The sequence below is a fragment of the Oncorhynchus masou genome, chromosome 30 (assembly GCF_036934945.1).
Source record: "Oncorhynchus masou masou isolate Uvic2021 chromosome 30, UVic_Omas_1.1, whole genome shotgun sequence".
Lineage (NCBI taxonomy): Eukaryota > Metazoa > Chordata > Actinopteri > Salmoniformes > Salmonidae > Oncorhynchus > Oncorhynchus masou.
Genome location: NC_088241.1, coordinates 25873196 through 25889912, shown reverse-complemented (window position 1 = coordinate 25889912; position 16717 = coordinate 25873196). Strand labels below are relative to the sequence as shown.

At 43.9% G+C, this 16717-nt stretch overlaps 1 protein-coding gene across 8 annotated transcripts in view; it reads right to left on the bottom strand.

The window, feature by feature from the left end:
- Window positions 1-16717, bottom strand: part of LOC135522445 (T-cell surface glycoprotein CD4-like) — a 29972-nt gene that overhangs the window by 2185 nt on the left and 11070 nt on the right. Inside the window, exons 2-9 of one of the 8 annotated variants that reach the window (XM_064948711.1) lie at window positions 14924-15040; window positions 14474-14592; window positions 7371-7441; window positions 7021-7170; window positions 6493-6648; window positions 5898-6158; window positions 5320-5718; window positions 1068-1325 (exon numbers count right to left, since the gene is read on the bottom strand). In XM_064948711.1, the coding sequence (XP_064804783.1) occupies window positions 1068-1325; window positions 5320-5718; window positions 5898-6158; window positions 6493-6648; window positions 7021-7170; window positions 7371-7428 (1282 nt within the window). In that variant the 5' untranslated portion in view covers window positions 7429-7441; window positions 14474-14592; window positions 14924-15040. Of the gene's footprint in view, window positions 1-1014; window positions 1326-5319; window positions 5719-5897; window positions 6159-6492; window positions 6649-7020; window positions 7171-7370; window positions 7687-7774; window positions 7843-14473; window positions 14593-14923; window positions 15041-16717 lie in introns of those variants that run through there. The other 7 variants (XM_064948714.1, XM_064948715.1, XM_064948710.1 and 4 more) reach the window with 7 other exon arrangements.

Sequence of the window (16717 nt, the reverse complement as noted above, 5' to 3'; positions counted from 1 at the left end):
GGCAGGGTAGCCTAGTGGTTAGAGAGTTGGACTAGTAACCAGAAGGTTGCAAGTTCAAACCGCCCATGCTGACAAGGTACAAATCTGTCGTTCTGCCCCTGTTCCTAGGCTGTCATTGAAAATAAGAATTTGTTCTTAACTGACTTGCCTAGTTAAATAAAGATATATTTACACTTACCCCAGATAACTTTACATTTACACTGATAACTTTACATTTGCACTGATAACTTTACAGCCTGTATTGGCGTTCTTCGTTTGTCGCAAGAAAGTCGGACCGAAATGCAGCGTGTTGGTTACTCATGTTTTTTAATGAAACAAAATGACGATACAAATACAAAAAAACAACAAAACGGAACGTGAAACCTAATTACAGCCTATCTGGTGAAACTACACAGAGACAGGAACAATCACCCACGAAATACAAAGTGAAACCCAGGATACCTAAATACGGTTCCCAATCAGAGACAACGAGAATCATCTGACTCTGATTGAGAACCGCCTCAGGCAGCCAAACCTACGCAACACCCCTACTCAGCCACAATCCCAATAACTAAAAACCCCCACTACGAAATACAACAAACATAAACCCAGGTCACACCCTGGCCTGACCAACTAATTAACTAAAACACAAAATACTAAGACCAAGGCGTGACACAGCCTATCAAACCAATAAAGAAGTATTAACGTATGACAGTATGTGGTTTTCAAAAATAGTATTATCATTTTTTTAAAGTGATATATTGTATTTCTGGGTAGGCTTTACTGAAATATACCTCTATGCTCATATTTACACACTGAATAGCATACCCGCAAGGTAGGTGTGCAAAGAACACATCAGAGCTTCCTTCTTTACAGGCTTATAGTACTGTCTGCTATAAGTACATTGTACTTAATACTGTAGTAGTACTGTGGTACTATACTGTTTAAAGTGCTGCAGTAAGCATGGCCACTGGCCAGTGAGGCTAATTTCACCCTAACCTCAATAGTCACAACCTAACCTCTACACACACTCACCACACACCCTAACCACATCCTGAACATGTCACTTCCTGTTTCTCCTTTCTCACCGATCTTCAGTGTGATCTCCACTGACGTCAGCTTGGTTTTGTTCCTCCACAATTCACACCTCCACCTCCCACCATTTCCATACGTCGCTTCGGGGATGGTGAGAAGGGTGGGGTGGGGGGAGGAGTCTAAAGGGAGGAGGGAGGAGTGATGTGGTGGGATCCATTTCACTTCCAGGTCAGAGGTCAGAGGCTGGCCCAGGGTACAGGTGAGGTTGACCTCCTGACCTAAAAAGGCCACTGGACCTGGAGAGGTCAACACTGGACAGGAAAGAGAGAGCAAGAGAGAGAGAGAGCATTAGCGAGAGTGAGACAGACAGAGAAAGAAAATTCACCTTTTTGATGTGATAAAAAGGCAGAGACAGACAAAACATTTTTTTTCTTTTTTTTTTTACAAAAACGTGGAGAAACACTTTTTTTTGTTAGTATCCATCCAGCTGGCATATTATCCTGGCAGAGGGAATCCTCATTATACACTATTAAAACAAGTGGAGCCAGACAAGTGTACTATCCAATGAATTAGACACAGGACACAATACACCGGGGACAGACTGTTCCCAATGAACGACAGAAGGAGATGAGAAAACTGTCTGGGTGCAATAAACAGAAGCATAGAAAGAGGGAGTTGCATTGCCATGACGATGGTCTGGCGGGTTTGAATGACAATGATAGCCTTTAGCCGCACCCTCATACTACTCCTTCTCTGTTCTGCTGGTGATGTGGAGGTAAACCCAGGCCCTGCATGTCCCCAGGCACCCTCATTTGTTGACTTCTGTGATCGAAAAAGCCTTGGTTTCATGCATGTCAACATCAGAAGCCTCCTCCCTAAGTTTGTTTTACTCACTGCTTTAGCACACTCTGCTAACCCTGATGTCCTTGCCGTGTCTGAGTCCTGGCTCAGGAAGGCCACCAAAAATTCCGAGATTTCCATACCCAACTATAACATCTTCCGTCAAGATAGAACTGCCAAAGGGGGAGGAGTTGCAGTCTACTGCAGAGATAGCCTGCAAAGTAATGTCATACTTTCCAGGTCCATACCCAAACAGTTCGAACTACTAATTTTGAAAATTACTCTCTCCAGAAATAAGTCTCTCACTGTTGCCGCCTGCTACCGACCCCCCTCAGCTCCCAGCTGTGCCCTGGACACCATTTGTGAATTGATCGCCCCCCATCTAGCTTCAGAGTTTGTTCGTTTAGGTGACCTAAACTGGGATATGCTTAACACCCCGGCAGACCTACAATCTAAGCTAGATGCCCTCAATCTCACACAAATCATCAAGGAACCCACCAGGTACAACCCTAACTCTGTAAACAAGGGCACCCTCATAGACGTCATCCTGACCAACTGGCCCTCCAGATACACCTCCGCTGTCTTCAACCAGGATCTCAGCGATCACTGCCTCATTGCCTGCATCCGCTACGGAGCCGCAGTCAAACGACCACCCCTCATCACTGTCAAACGCTCCCTAAAACACTTCTGTGAGCAGGCCTTCCTAATCGACCTGGCCCGGGTATCCTGGAAGGACATTGACCTCATCCCGTCAGTTGAGGATGCCTGGTCATTCTTTAAAAGTAACTTCCTCACCATTTTAGATAAGCATGCTCCGTTCAAAAAATGCAGAACCAAGAACAGATACAGGCCTTGGTTCACTCCATACCTGACTGCCCTCGACCAGCACAAAAACATCCTGTGGCAGACTGCAATAGCATCGAATAGTCCCCGCGATATGCAACTGTTCAGGGAAGTCAGGAACCAATACACGCAGTCAGTCAGGAAAGCTAAGGCCAGCTTCTTCAGGCAGAAGTTTGCATCCTGTAGCTCCAACTCTAAAAAGTTCTGGGACACTGTGAAGTCCATGGAGAACAAGAGCACCTCCTCCCAGCTGCCCACTGCACTGAGGCTAGGTAACACGGTCACCACCGATAAATCCATGATTATCGAAAACTTCAACAAGCATTTCTCAACGGCTGGCCATGCCTTCCGCCTGGCTACTCCAACCTCGGCCAACAGCTCCGCCCCCACCGCAGCTTCTCGCCCAAGCCCTTCCAGGTTCTCCTTTACCCAAATCCAGATAGCAGATGTTCTGAAAGAGCTGCAAACCCTGGACCCATACAAATCAGCTGGGCTTGACAATCTGGACCCTCTATTTCTGAAACTATCCGCCGCCATTGTCGCAACCCCTATTACCAGCCTGTTCAACCTCTCTTTCATATCGTCTGACATCCCCAAGGATTGGAAAGCTGCCGCAGTCATCCCCCTCTTCAAAGGGGGAGACACCCTGGACCCAAACTGTTACAGACCTATATCCATCCTGCCCTGCCTATCTAAGGTCTTCGAAAGCCAAGTCAACAAACAGGTCACTGACCATCTCGAATCCCACCGTACCTTCTCCGCTGTGCAATCTGGTTTCCGAGCCGGTCACGGGTGCACCTCAGCCACGCTCAAGGTACTAAACGATATCATAACCGCCATCGATAAAAGACAGTACTGTGCAGCTGTCTTCATCGACCTTGCCAAGGCTTTCGACTCTGTCAATCACCATATTCTTATAGGCAGACTCAGTAGCCTCGGTTTTTTGGATGACTGCCTTGCCTGGTTCACCAATTACTTTGCAGACAGAGTTCAGTGTGTCAAATCGGAGGGCATGCTGTCCGGTCCTCTGGCAGTCTCTATGGGGGTGCCACAGGGTTCAATTCTCGGGCCGACTCTTTTCTCTGTATATATCAATGATGTTGCTCTTGCTGCGGGCGATTCCCTGATCCACCTCTACGCAGACGACACCATTCTATATACTTCCGGCCTGTCCTTGGACACTGTGCGATCTAACCTCCAAATGAGCTTCAATGCCATACATCACTCCTTCCGTGGCCTCCAACTGCTCTTAAACGCTAGTAAAACCAAATGCATGCTTTTCAACCGATCGCTGCCTGCACCCGCATGCCCGACGAGCATCACCACCCTGGATGGTTCCGACCTTGAATATGTGGACACCTATAAGTACCTAGGTGTCTGGCTAGACTGTAAACTCTCCTTCCAGACTCATATCAAACATCTCCAATCGAAAATCAAATCAAGAGTCGGCTTTCTATTCCGCACCAAAGCCTCTTTCACTCATGCCGCCAAACTTACCCTAGTAAAACTGACTATCCTACCGATCCTCGACTTCGGCGATGTCATCTACAAAATTGCCTCCAACACTCTACTCAGCAAACTGGATGCAGTTTATCACAGTGCCAACCGTTTTGTCACTAAAGCACCTTATACCACCCACCACTGCGACTTGTATGCTCTAGTCGGCTGGCCCTCGCTACATATCCGTCGCCAGACCCACTGGCTCCAGGTCATCTACAAGTCCATGCTAGGTAAAGCTCCGCCTTATCTCAGTTCACTGGTCACGATGGCAACACCCATCCGCAGCACGCGCTCCAGCAGGTGTATCTCACTGATCATCCCTAAAGCCAACACCTCATTTGGCCGCCTTTCGTTCCAGTACTCTGCTGCCTGTGACTGGAACGAATTGCAAAAATCCCTGAAGTTGGAGACTTTTATCTCCCTCACCAACTTCAGTCATGTGCTATCTGAGCAGCTAACCGATCGCTGCAGCTGTACATAGTCTATTGGTAAATAGCCCACCCATTTTCACCTACCTCATCCCCACACTGTTTTTATTTATTTACTTTTCTGCTCTTTTGCACACCAGTATCTCTACCTGTACATGACCATCTGATCATTTATCACTTCAGTGCTAATCTGCAAAATTGTAATTATTCGCCTACCTCCTCATGCCTTTTGCACACAATGTATATAGACTCCCCTTTTTTTTCTACTGTGTTATTGACTTGTTAATTGTTTACTCCATGTGTAACTCTGTGTTGTCTGTTCACACTGCTATGCTTTATCTTGGCCAGGTCGCAGTTGCAAATGAGAACTTGTTCTCAACTAGCCTACCTGGTTAAATAAAGGTGAAATAAAAATAAATAAATAAATAAAAAGGGAGAAAGAGGGAAAGAGGGATAGAGAGGGAAGACGGGAAGGTTAGAGAGATGTCGGGAGGTACTGATTGTACAATTGAGCGCTGACAAAATCAAAGTGACTTGTCACTCCTCACTTTTGTAGGCCGAAAGAAAGGGGGAAATAAGTAAGGGAAGAGTTAAAAGGAAGGAGGAAGGAAGGTAGCGACAAAGTTAGGAAGTAAAGAAGGTAGGAAGGAAGGAGAAGGACATTTTCTCGGGACTGCCACAAAGCTTGACTTACCCTGTAGCACCTCCACACGCATTTCTCTCTTCAGGGTGTCGTCCCTCTGGAACTCCACAGCGCAGATGTAGTCGCCCCTGTCCCCCTCCGTCACCCCTTTCTTTGACAGGGAGAGGTTTAGATTATTCTTCTGCAGGGCTGAGACATCCAGCCCTCTCTTCTGATTGGCCACCCAGGCTAATGGAGGCCCCGGGGAGAGGTCGACGAGGGTCTGGACGACCCCAGTGAGGGAGCCTGCCACTGGGCTTGGGGTAAAGGTCCAGCGGCCGCCCTGGATGCCCTTCTCCTGGCTGTCTGACCAGGATAGAGGAAGCGGAATGGAAAATAAACATGGCAGATGGAGAAGAGAGAGGGAGGAGACAGAGGTGTAGATAGGCTGTGGATGAGCAGGGGAGAGGTCTGAGAAGGGGAGAGAGATTGAGAGAGTGAGAGAGAGCAAGAGAGAGAGGAGAGAGAGACAGAGATAGGAAAGGGACAGTTTAACCTCAGTCTGAAGATATTTTACCTCTTGATGGGAAATGATTTAATCTAGAAGACCATAAACCATAATCTTGAAGACCATACAATTTAACACTTACCTATTACAGTAACAGGGGTGTTGGCATAGGCTTCCCTGCCCTGGTATGTCACCACACAGGTCCACTCTCCATTGTCTTGGCCAGTGACATTCATTACGGTCAGGCCCCCGTTATTTCCAATCTGGGCACGCTTGTCCTTGTTCAGGTCCTGTTTCTGGGGACTAAGCCATCTTCTCTGTACCCCCTCAAATATTTCCTTTATGTCACACTTCAGATTAAGATTCTTCCCAGCCAACAGGGGAGAGACTGGCTGTACACTCACTGAGAGAGGAGAGATGGAGAGAGAGAGAAATAGAGAGAGACAGAGAGAGAGAGAGAGACACACAGAGAGAGAGAATTAGAGAGAAAGAGAGAGCGCCCAAGAGAAAGAGAGGGAGAGAGAGAGAGCCCAAGAGAAAGAGAGGAGGAGAGAGAGAGAGACCAAGAGAAAGAGAGAGAGGAGGGGTAAACAAAGGTACATTTGTATACATGCGTATGCAGTACTTGTTTCCCCCACATGATGGTGACAGAACACAATGTCCCCATTTCCTTCCTCATCTTTCTCATAACAGACATGAGACATAGAAATCCCTTCTCTCTATCACTCTGCACTTACCACGGGACAGTCTGAATGTGGTGACTGAGGTCATTTGTGTTGGCCTGAAATCTTTCAGTTCACATTTGAAGGATTTGAAGTCCTCCAGTCTGATTTTGTTGATGATCAGGGAGAAGTCCGTCTTGGACAGAGACAGCCTGTCTTTCCACTCTGGATCTGCATGTCAATAATCAAGTGATTAATAGTAGTAGTAGTAGTAGTAGTGTGAATGAGAAATGTGTCTTCTTGCTATCTTATATTATTCCCAACCCACCTGGACACCACACAAACATATGAGAACGTGGAAGTAGCAGAGGGCTACCTGCAGAGCAGTAACCCTGAGCAGGTCAAGGGTTAAGTGCTCAAGAGAACAACAGTAGTAGGCACCTGATATTCTGTTTGCCAGCAACCCTCAAATTGTAAGCTAGTCAAAATCAGGTTAAAAAAAGCCAACTACCAAATACTGTTTAGCTCAATATGTTTCTGGCTCCAAAAAAAAAGGTCACGCTTGATTAAAGCTGGATACCATCCAGCACTAATCTCACTCACCTATTGTCTCTCGACCCTGGGCGTTGCGGAATATCAAAGATTTTTGGTCCATCCCAAAGTACCATTGTACCGTCACCTTTTTTGAACCCCACTTCAATCTGGGGAGTGTGACCGTCCCTCCCACCTGACCATACACCACATCTTCAGCCCCTGAGGGAGAACACAGAAGGCAAGATATATATATATATATATATATATATATATATATATATATATATATATATATATATATATATATATATATATATATATATACTTTACGTCCAATAGTAAGTTACCTTTACAGAAATGTATCTGTTGCTATATAGTATAACATAGAGTATAAACACTCTCAGAAAATTCTCTCTTACCTGTTGAAGAGATGAACAAAGCAATAACGATTGAAAGGAATCCAGAAACATAATTCATGTTGTAGCTTCTCCTGAAAACAAAGAACAACAAACGCTGAATAAGACGACTTACTATAGTCATGTATTTCCTGTCACCCAAGATCAAATACTGTGGAAACAAATCAACAGTTCACATCAAGTAGTAGCGCTTCTTCTTGGAATATAAAAGGTTAAACAATAACATCTAGCTATACATTTTATATCCTACAGTATGACGGTATTTTGATGTCAGCAAAAACTGTAACGGAAGAGACCCAATTTCAGTTCCTCCCTTTTGTCATGTACTGTAAACGCCATCTTTTACCCATTTAAAACACACATATTTAGATAAATTCACTGATTCACATTAAATTGACTTCATTTACTTGACTGAAATTGGAGTACATTAACCCTGACTGATTCCCATTCACATGACAGTGATTCTTGTTGTCAGAGTAAAAAAAAAAAAGAGAGAAAGGATGGGGTTTGTGGTGGTCTCTGATTTAGAGAAGTTGAGAGACAGACAAAAAGAAGAGGAAGAACGAAGAAAGGTGGAGGGAGAGAAGCAGTAGCTTTGTGGTGGGCTTTGGTTGAGAGAGGGATGGGGGAGAAGAGAGAGGGGGCGAATGCCTGAGGCTGTGGTGGACCCTGATTTCACGAAGTGTAGATTCATATCCATATCCTCACCTCCTCTCCTCCCCGCTCACTCACTCACACACCCCCTCCCTTCCTCCTCTATTCCACGAAAGACGGATTTCTCCACACTTGATGGAAGAAAAAAAAGACCACAATGGCAGTCGTACACTGGGAGTGTGGTCTATGGTAGTTGTTTATTCTGTTTTCTGTGTTGTGTGTTCATGCATGTGTGTGTGTGTGTGTGCGCGTGTGTGCGCGTGTGTGCGCGTGTGTGCGTGTGTGTGTGTGTGTGTGTGTGTGTGTGTGTGTGTGTGTGTGTGTGTGTGTGTGTGTGTGTGTGTGTGTGTGTGTGTGTGTGTGTACGTGTGTGTACGTGTGTGTGGTGTGTGGTGTGTGTGTGTGTGTTTTAGTCGTAGGTGTGTTGTGGGTACTGTCACAATTTTTGTCTGAAGCATTCTGCACTATTTTCTCTCTTTTCATCTCAATGCTTTAACCTGTGTGTGAACAGAGTACAGTCAGCTCCTGATGAATGTAACAGTTCGGGCTGTCATGACAGGGATGTGCACTTAAAGGGAGCATAGAGTTGTTAGGAGCAATTTAAAGAACGTAATATAATCACACCCAAAGTGCTCATCAGGTTTCAACTGTATCGTGTGTTGTGTCAACTAGGTTGCAAACAATTTCACATTAGGGGATGATCATGATCTACTGAATGTAAACAATGCAGAATTACTCCACCAAACTACAAATATGTGAATTAATAAAACACAGTTATAACTGCCGTGCGCTGGCATGTTATCCACCGTTACCGTGGAGAAGACAGAAGGGTGTCTACTGGGGAGAACTACACAACAATATACTAGTAGTAGATTGTTATCTTGGGCAAATAAAAATCAAGGATCAAGGTACTCTTTATAGTGTGTTAGAAAATGAACCTGCTATCAGGGTAAGTGCTACCATATGGGCGGCAGGTTGCCTAGCGATAAGAGCATTGGGCCAATAACCGAAAGATTGCTAGATCGAATCCCTGAGTCGACAATGTGAAAAATCTGTCGATGTGGCCTTGAGCCAGGCACCTAACCCTAATTGATCCAGGGTGGCTGTTGACAACGGCAGACCCTGGCCGTGACCCCACTCTCTGAGGGTGTCTCAGGGGAGGTTGGGATACGCAAAAAAAGGAATTCACGCATGTGAAATAGGACTAATATACAGTGCATTCGGAAAGTATTCAGATCCCATGACTTTTTCCACATTTTGTTACGTTACAGCCTTGTTTTAAAAATGATTCCATTGTTTTTTCCCCACATCAATCTACACACAATACCCCATAATGAAAAAGCAAACACAGGTTATTAGACATTTATGCAAAAAACAAAAAAACAAACTAAAACATCACATTTACATAAGTATTCAGACCCTTTACTCAGTACTTTGTTGAAGAAACTTTGGCAGTGATTACAGCCTCGAGTCTTCTTGGGAATTATACTACAAGCTTGGCACGCCTGTACTTGAGGAGTTCAAATCAAATCAAATTTTATTGGTCACATACACATGGTTAGCAGATGTTAATGCGAGTGTAGCGAAATGCTTGTGCTTCTAGTTCCGACAATGCAGTAATAACCAACGAGTAATCAAACTAACGATTCCAAAACTACTACCTTATACACACAAGTGTAAAGGGATAAAGAATATGTACATAAAGATATATGAATGAGTGATGGTACAGAGCGGCATAGGCAAGATGCAGTAGATGGTATCGAGTACAGTATATACATATGAGATGAGTATGTAAACAAAGTGGCATAGTTTAAAGTGGCTAGTGATACATGTATTACATAAAGATGCAGTAGATGATATAGAGTACAGTATATACGTATACATATGAGATGAATAATGCAGGGTATGTAAACATTATATTAAGTAGCATTGTTTAAAGTGGCTAGTGATATATTTTACATCAATTCCCATCAATTCCCATTATTCAAGTGGCTGGAGTTGAGTCAGTGTGTTGGCAGCAGCCACTCGATGTTAGTGGTGGCTGTTTAACAGTCTGATGGCCTTGAGATAGTTTTTCAGTCACTCGGTCCCAGCTTTGATGCACCTGTACTGACCTCGCGTTCTGGATGATAGCGGGGTGAACAGGCAGTGGCTCGGGTGGTTGTTGTCCTTGATGATCTTTATGGTCTTCCTGTGACATCGGGTGGTGTAGGTGTCCTGGAGGGCAGGTAGTTTGCCCCCAGTGATGCGTTGTGCAGACCTCACTACCCTCTGGAGAGCCTTACGGTTGTGGGTGGAGCGGTCGCCGTACCAGGCGGTGATACAGCCCGGCAGGATGCTCTCGATTGTGCATCTGTAGAAGTTTGTGAGTGCTTTTGGTGACAAGCCGAATTTCTTCAGCCTCCTGAGGTTGAAGAGGCACTGCTGCGCCTTCTTCACGATGCTGTCTGTGTGGGTGGACCAATTCAGTTTGTCTGTGATGTGTACGCCGAGGAACTTAAAACTTACTACCCTCTCCACTACTATCCCATCGATGTGGATAGGAGGGTGTTCCCACTGCTGTTTCCACAATCATCTCCTTAGTTTTGTTGATGTTGAGTGTGAGGTTATTTTCCTGACACCACACTCCGAGGGCCCTCACCTCCTCCCTGTAGGCCGTCTCGTCGTTGTTGGTAATCAAGCCTACCACTGTTGTGTCGTCCGCAAACTTGATGATTGAGTTGGAGGCGTGCGTGGCCACAGGGAGTACAGGAGAGGGCTCAGAACGCACCTTTGTGGGGCCCCAGTGTTGAGGATCAGCAGGGTGGAGATGTTGTTTCCTACCCTCACCACCTGGGGGCGGCCCGTCAGCAAGTCCAGTACCCAGTTGCACAGGGCGGGGTCGAAACCCAGGGTCTCGAGCTTGATGACGAGTTTGGAGGGTACTATGGTGTTAAATGCTGAGCTGTAGTCGATGAACAGCATTCTCCCATAGGTATTCCTCTTGTCCAGATGGGTTAGGGCAGTGTGCAGTGTGGTTGAGATTGCATCGTCTGTGGACCTATTTGGGCGGTAAGCAAATTGGAGTGGGTCTAGGGTGTCAGGTAGGGTGGAGGTGATATGGTCCTTGACTAGTCTCTCAAAGCACTTCATGATGACGGAAGTGAGTGCTACGGGGCGATAGTCGTTTAGCTCAGTTACCTTAGCTTTCTTTGGAACGGGAACAATGGTGGCCCTCTTGAAGCATGTGGGAACAGCAGACTGGGTTAAGGATTGATTGAATATGTCCGTAAACACACCAGCCAGCTGGTCTGCGCATGCTCCAGTTTGCAAAGAGTCAAATAAAGTTTCTCCCATTCCTCTCTGCAGATCTGTCAGGTTGGATGGGGAGCGCCGCTGCACAGCTATTTTCAGGCATCTCCAGAGATGTTCGATCGGGTTCAAGTCTGGACTCTAGCTGAAGCCACTCCTGCATTGTCTTGGCTGTGTGCTTAGTGTTGTCCTGTTGGAAGGTGAAGCAGTCTGAGGTCCTGAGTGCTCTGGAGCAGGTTTTCATCAAGGATTTCTCTGTACTTTGCTCTGTCGATCTTTCCCTCGATCTTGACTATTCTCCCAGTCCCTGCCGCTGAAAAACATCCGCATAGCATGATTTTATTTTTACTTTATTTAACTTGGCAAGTCAGTTAAGAACAAATTCTTATTTTCGATGACGGCCTAAGAACAGTGGGTTAACTGCCTTGTTCAGGGGCAGAATGACAGATTTTTACCTTGTCAGCACAGGGATTCGCTCTTGCAACCTTTCGGTTACAAGTCCAACGCTCTAACCACTCGGCTACCTGCTGCCCCTATGATTCTGTAGGGATGGTGCCAGGTTTCCTCCAGACGTGACGTTTGGCATTCAGGCCAAAGAGTTCAATCTTGGTTTCATCAGACCAGAGAATCTTGTCTGAGAGTCCTTCACATCCCTTTTAACAAACTCCAAGCGGGCTGCCTTTTACTGAGGAGTGGCTTCCGTCTGGCCACTCTACCATTGGTGGATTGGTGGAGTGCTGCAGAGATGGTTTTCATTCTGGAAGGTTCTCCCATCTCCATAGAGCAACTCTGGAGCTCTGTCAGAGTGACCACCTGGTTCTTGGTCCCCTCCCTAACCAAGGCCCTTCTCCCCTGATTGCTCAGTTTGGCCAGGCAGCCAGCTCTAGGAAGAATCTTGGTGGTTCCAAACTTCTTCCATTTAATGAATGATGGAGGCCACTGTGTTCTTGGGGACCTTGAATGCTGCAGAACATTTTTGGTACCTTCCCCAGATCTGTGCAACGACACCCTACAGACAACCTCACTGTCAAATGTGGGACCTTATATGGACAGGTGTGCCTTTCCAAATCATGTCCAATTAACTGAATTTACGACAGGTGGACCTCAATCAAGTTGTAGAAACATCTCAAAGATAATCAATGGAAACAGGATTTACCTGAGCTCAATTCTCATAGCAAAGGGTCTGAATACTTATGTAAATAAGTATTTTTTATACATTTGCAAAATGTTCTAAAAACCTGTTTTCACTTTATCATTATAGAGTATTATGTGTAGATTGAGGGGAAATTAATTGAATACATTTTAGAATAAGGCTGCAATGTAACAACATTTGGAAAAAGTGAAGGGGTCTGAATACTTTCCGAATGCAAAGATAAGCACCCAAATAAGTATCAGCAGGTGCATGGGGGAGAATATATATATGCAGTCTTTACGGACCCAGGTGAAGGTTTATTGAAACCGTAAAAATAAAATAGCAATGTGCTGGAGTTTTCCTTTTTATTTATTAGCCTGACTCTTCATAATATGAAAATGCCTTTATTTAAGTGGCATAAAAAGATTCTAAAAAGCTTGGAGGCATTTAGACTTTTCGGCCTTCGTCAAGATGCCGAAACTCATATTGGCCTTCGTCGTTCCGATCTCTTTTCATGACAACCTCACCTCATCATTCTACTTCATCTCCTGCTACTAAAGGACAGGGGAATGTGTCTCCCTTTTGCCTCTCTCTTTATAAAAATTACTTCACATGTTTTTAAGATAAATGTTAGATAGAGATTTCAGGCGGTAGTTTGTGTAACTAAAATGTTATTTAATTCAGGCCAGCTGTTAGGCCTATGTTAATTGTTGTAGTAAAGTACAATACAATATGATGAGATAAAATATGTTTTGAGAAATGTTTTGAAATATCTGTGTAGGTCATTCCTCACCTCGGAACTTTGTAAGACTTATCTGTCCGTTGAGGTTGGTAACGGCAGTAGGATATGAGACAAGTAGTGAGGTTCTGGAAGAAGAGGAAGTATAGAGCTATATAGAAGCGATAGAGGGAGCAAGACAGAGGACAGCAAGACAGAGAGAGAGAGGACGAGTGATAGAGAGAGAGGAAGAGAGAGAGCGAGACAGAGGATAGCAAGACGGAGAGAGAGAGAGGACGAGTGATAGAGAGAGAGGAAGAGAGAGAGAGAGAGAGAGAGAGAGAGAGAGAGATCGCACCTGAACAGTTAACCCAGAAAAGCAGATGATCTTGTCTGTGGTCAGGGCGGAGGTTAAACAGCAAAAAGAGAGAGGGGGATGCGAAGGGGAAGGGAGGGGGAGGGAGGACAGGATCATCTATGTAAAAAGGTGAAGGAATAATCTTACAGAATTGTCTCCCATTTTAAGATAGTGGAACTCTGATCCTGATCCCTGCAATTTGATTGTACACAGTACAAAACATATGATGGAGTGTAAAATCAGACTAAATCATTCTTCCCCACAGAGCTTATCAGTATAAGTAATATGAGTATAATTGTTGAACCGTTATGACTTGTATGTGAGGTGTGTATAGCCATGTCACATCTGTAAACCAGGGGCTTGAATTTCAATGGGACCAGATAGGCCTAGCGCAAAGAGGAGTGTCTTTCGTATGAAAGCATCATCTCAGAGAGAGCGTTTACAGTACATTAAAAAGTCATCATGAAATGTCTGCGAAACGTGGTAAAATATAATGGCAATGAAACCATGAAATGTCTATTTACTGGGGTAGCATGACAGGTAAATACATCGGTGGACAAATGCATTGGGTTGACCGCCATTTTAACATTTATCTGAAATGCACTTGTTACCTCTCTTATTCTAATTTAAGGTTCAGTTAACAGGTTTTACTTTACTGTGAATGCAAAGCGGGCATACGCATATAGAACAGCATGTAACATTTGATGAAAGTGCAATAAATTGTGACAAATATTCTGCATTCACTAATGCAAAAGAAACCCACATATGTTTTCTCTGTAAATATCGTTGTCTGATTTAGACACTCGGTGGTCTACTACAAGCAGTCATAACAATGATTAATAGAGTTATTACATCAATACTTTCACATTGGGATACCACAAATCAATGATCATAGAGCGCTATTATACCATATTACATCTAGCATCTCAGTTAACATCCTTTTCTATACTTACGTTTGGCGGATAGCATCGAGAGTCCCTCGCCAATGATGAAGAGCCAGGCGGAAATGTTGATTTTCAGAGAAACAACTTTGCTTTTATACCCTGTTGCACCTCCCTCACTACTGATTGGTCTAAAAGGAATCAGGAAATGTACAGTTATTGGTCAAGTGCATTAAGACCAAAGCAGTGATATTTTTAATTGGCTGAAGAAAGGGTGGATTATGTTCGCAAAATCTTTCGCTAGCGTTTTAGCGCAGTAACAGTCGGTAATAACAAAATAGGCCACATAAAAGTTATTATTTGAACCATTATTATTATATTCATTGTTGTTATCATCATCATCAATATTATTCTAACCCACATGTCAACAATAGTTAGTCAATTTGATGTACATTTACATTTACATTTAAGTCATTTAGCAGACGCTCTTATCCAGAGCGACTTACAAATTGGTGAATTCACCTTCTGACATCAGTGGAACAGCCACTTTCGCATGTACTTCTGCCAGTCGTTGTTCACCTTATATTGCTTCGCTCGGGCCATAAAATGACAAATGTTTTACTCGGCCACAGGTTTCATCTACATTAGACAGAACATAAATCAGCAGAGAGAAACAAGCAATCTAGAAACACGCACAGTGTGTGTAGCCCTTTCCTGCAGTCAAATTATGTTATTCATATTTTTCATAATTTCACAATTAATACAAATTAATAAATAACCATGTGTGTGATGTGTGTACTTTTGTTTCAAAGTAGATTTGTTCAAGACTACCCAGAAACACTCCGTGTGGCCCTGATTTAGCCCACTGCAGTAAAAGCTTAACTAGGTGTAGCGATTATAGGCCTGAATCAGATTCGTAGGCCTTTGAAATATACAAAGTTTAACAAAGCATCACATTTAAGAGCTTATAATAATGCTCTAATAAAGCTTCATCAAAAAAGCTGACCACTGAAAGACAAATGGACCTGGCCAATTAATCTGTGGTACTGAACCCTTGAAAAAGTTAACACCATACTTAGCAGGATCCATTTTGAAAGCGCATAATCCATCTTTATTCTATTTTTTTATTTTTTTTATTTCACCTTTATTTAACCAGGTAGGCTAGTTGAGAACAAGTTCTCATTTGCAACTGCGACCTGGCCAAGATAAAGCATAGCAGTGTGAACAGACAACACAGAGTTACACATGGAGTAAACAATTAACAAGTCAATAACACAGTAGAAAAAAGGGGAGTCTATATACATTGTGTGCAAAAGGCATGAGGAGGTAGGCGAATAATTACAATTTTGCAGATTCATTTAATGACCACCATCAGACCATTTTTGGTTATGAAATGTAATCATTATCCCACATACACATGCTCAGATTTGTAGCCTACATTTCCACACATGAACAAGTGAATAATTTAAAGAAGAATTCATATTTCATGTGATTTGGTTGGTTGGTTGTTTTTTTGTTGGTAAAAGCAACACGGTAACGTCACAAGATTGGGTACATGAATAAGAGCAGTTGAACGTAGACTATGTAATTAACTGAAATTACCATTGAACAGCAGGAACTATTGTAGATTGCATCTTTAAATGTTCCCGCAGATTTGATGCGACTGTACCAGTATGCTACGTATTTAACATTGACCATATAGTCATGCTATTGTTACTCATAATCAGACATACACATTGAACAATGTATTCAATGATATTCAATTTCCTACCCAGAGTCACAATGTTTACAAGATAATAAAATGAATTCATTCCTCTTCACAATGATTCCAAACTCATGTATATAACTCAAAATTTGTAATTCATAACACACCTTATCCAATTGGTGCCCCGTGTGAGGAGCATCCCTTACACAATTTGTGCCCCGTGTGAGGAGCATCCCTTACACAATTGGTGCCCCTTACACAATTGGTGCCCCGTGTGAGGAGCATCCCTTACACAATTGGTGCCCCGTGTGAGGAGCATCCCTTACCAATTGGTTACACAATGGTGGTGAGGAGCCAATGTGAGGAGCATCCCTTACACAATTGGTGCCCCGTGTGAAGAGCATCCCTTACACAATTGGTGCCCCGTGTGAAGAGCATCCCTTACACAATTGGTGGTGAGCATCCCTTACACAATTGGTGCCCCGTGTGAGGAGCATCCCTTACACAATTGGTGCCCCGTGTGAGGAGCATCAATTACACAATTGGTGCCCCGTGTGAGGAGCATCCCTTACACAATTGGTGCCCCGTGTGAGGAGCATCCCTTACACAAT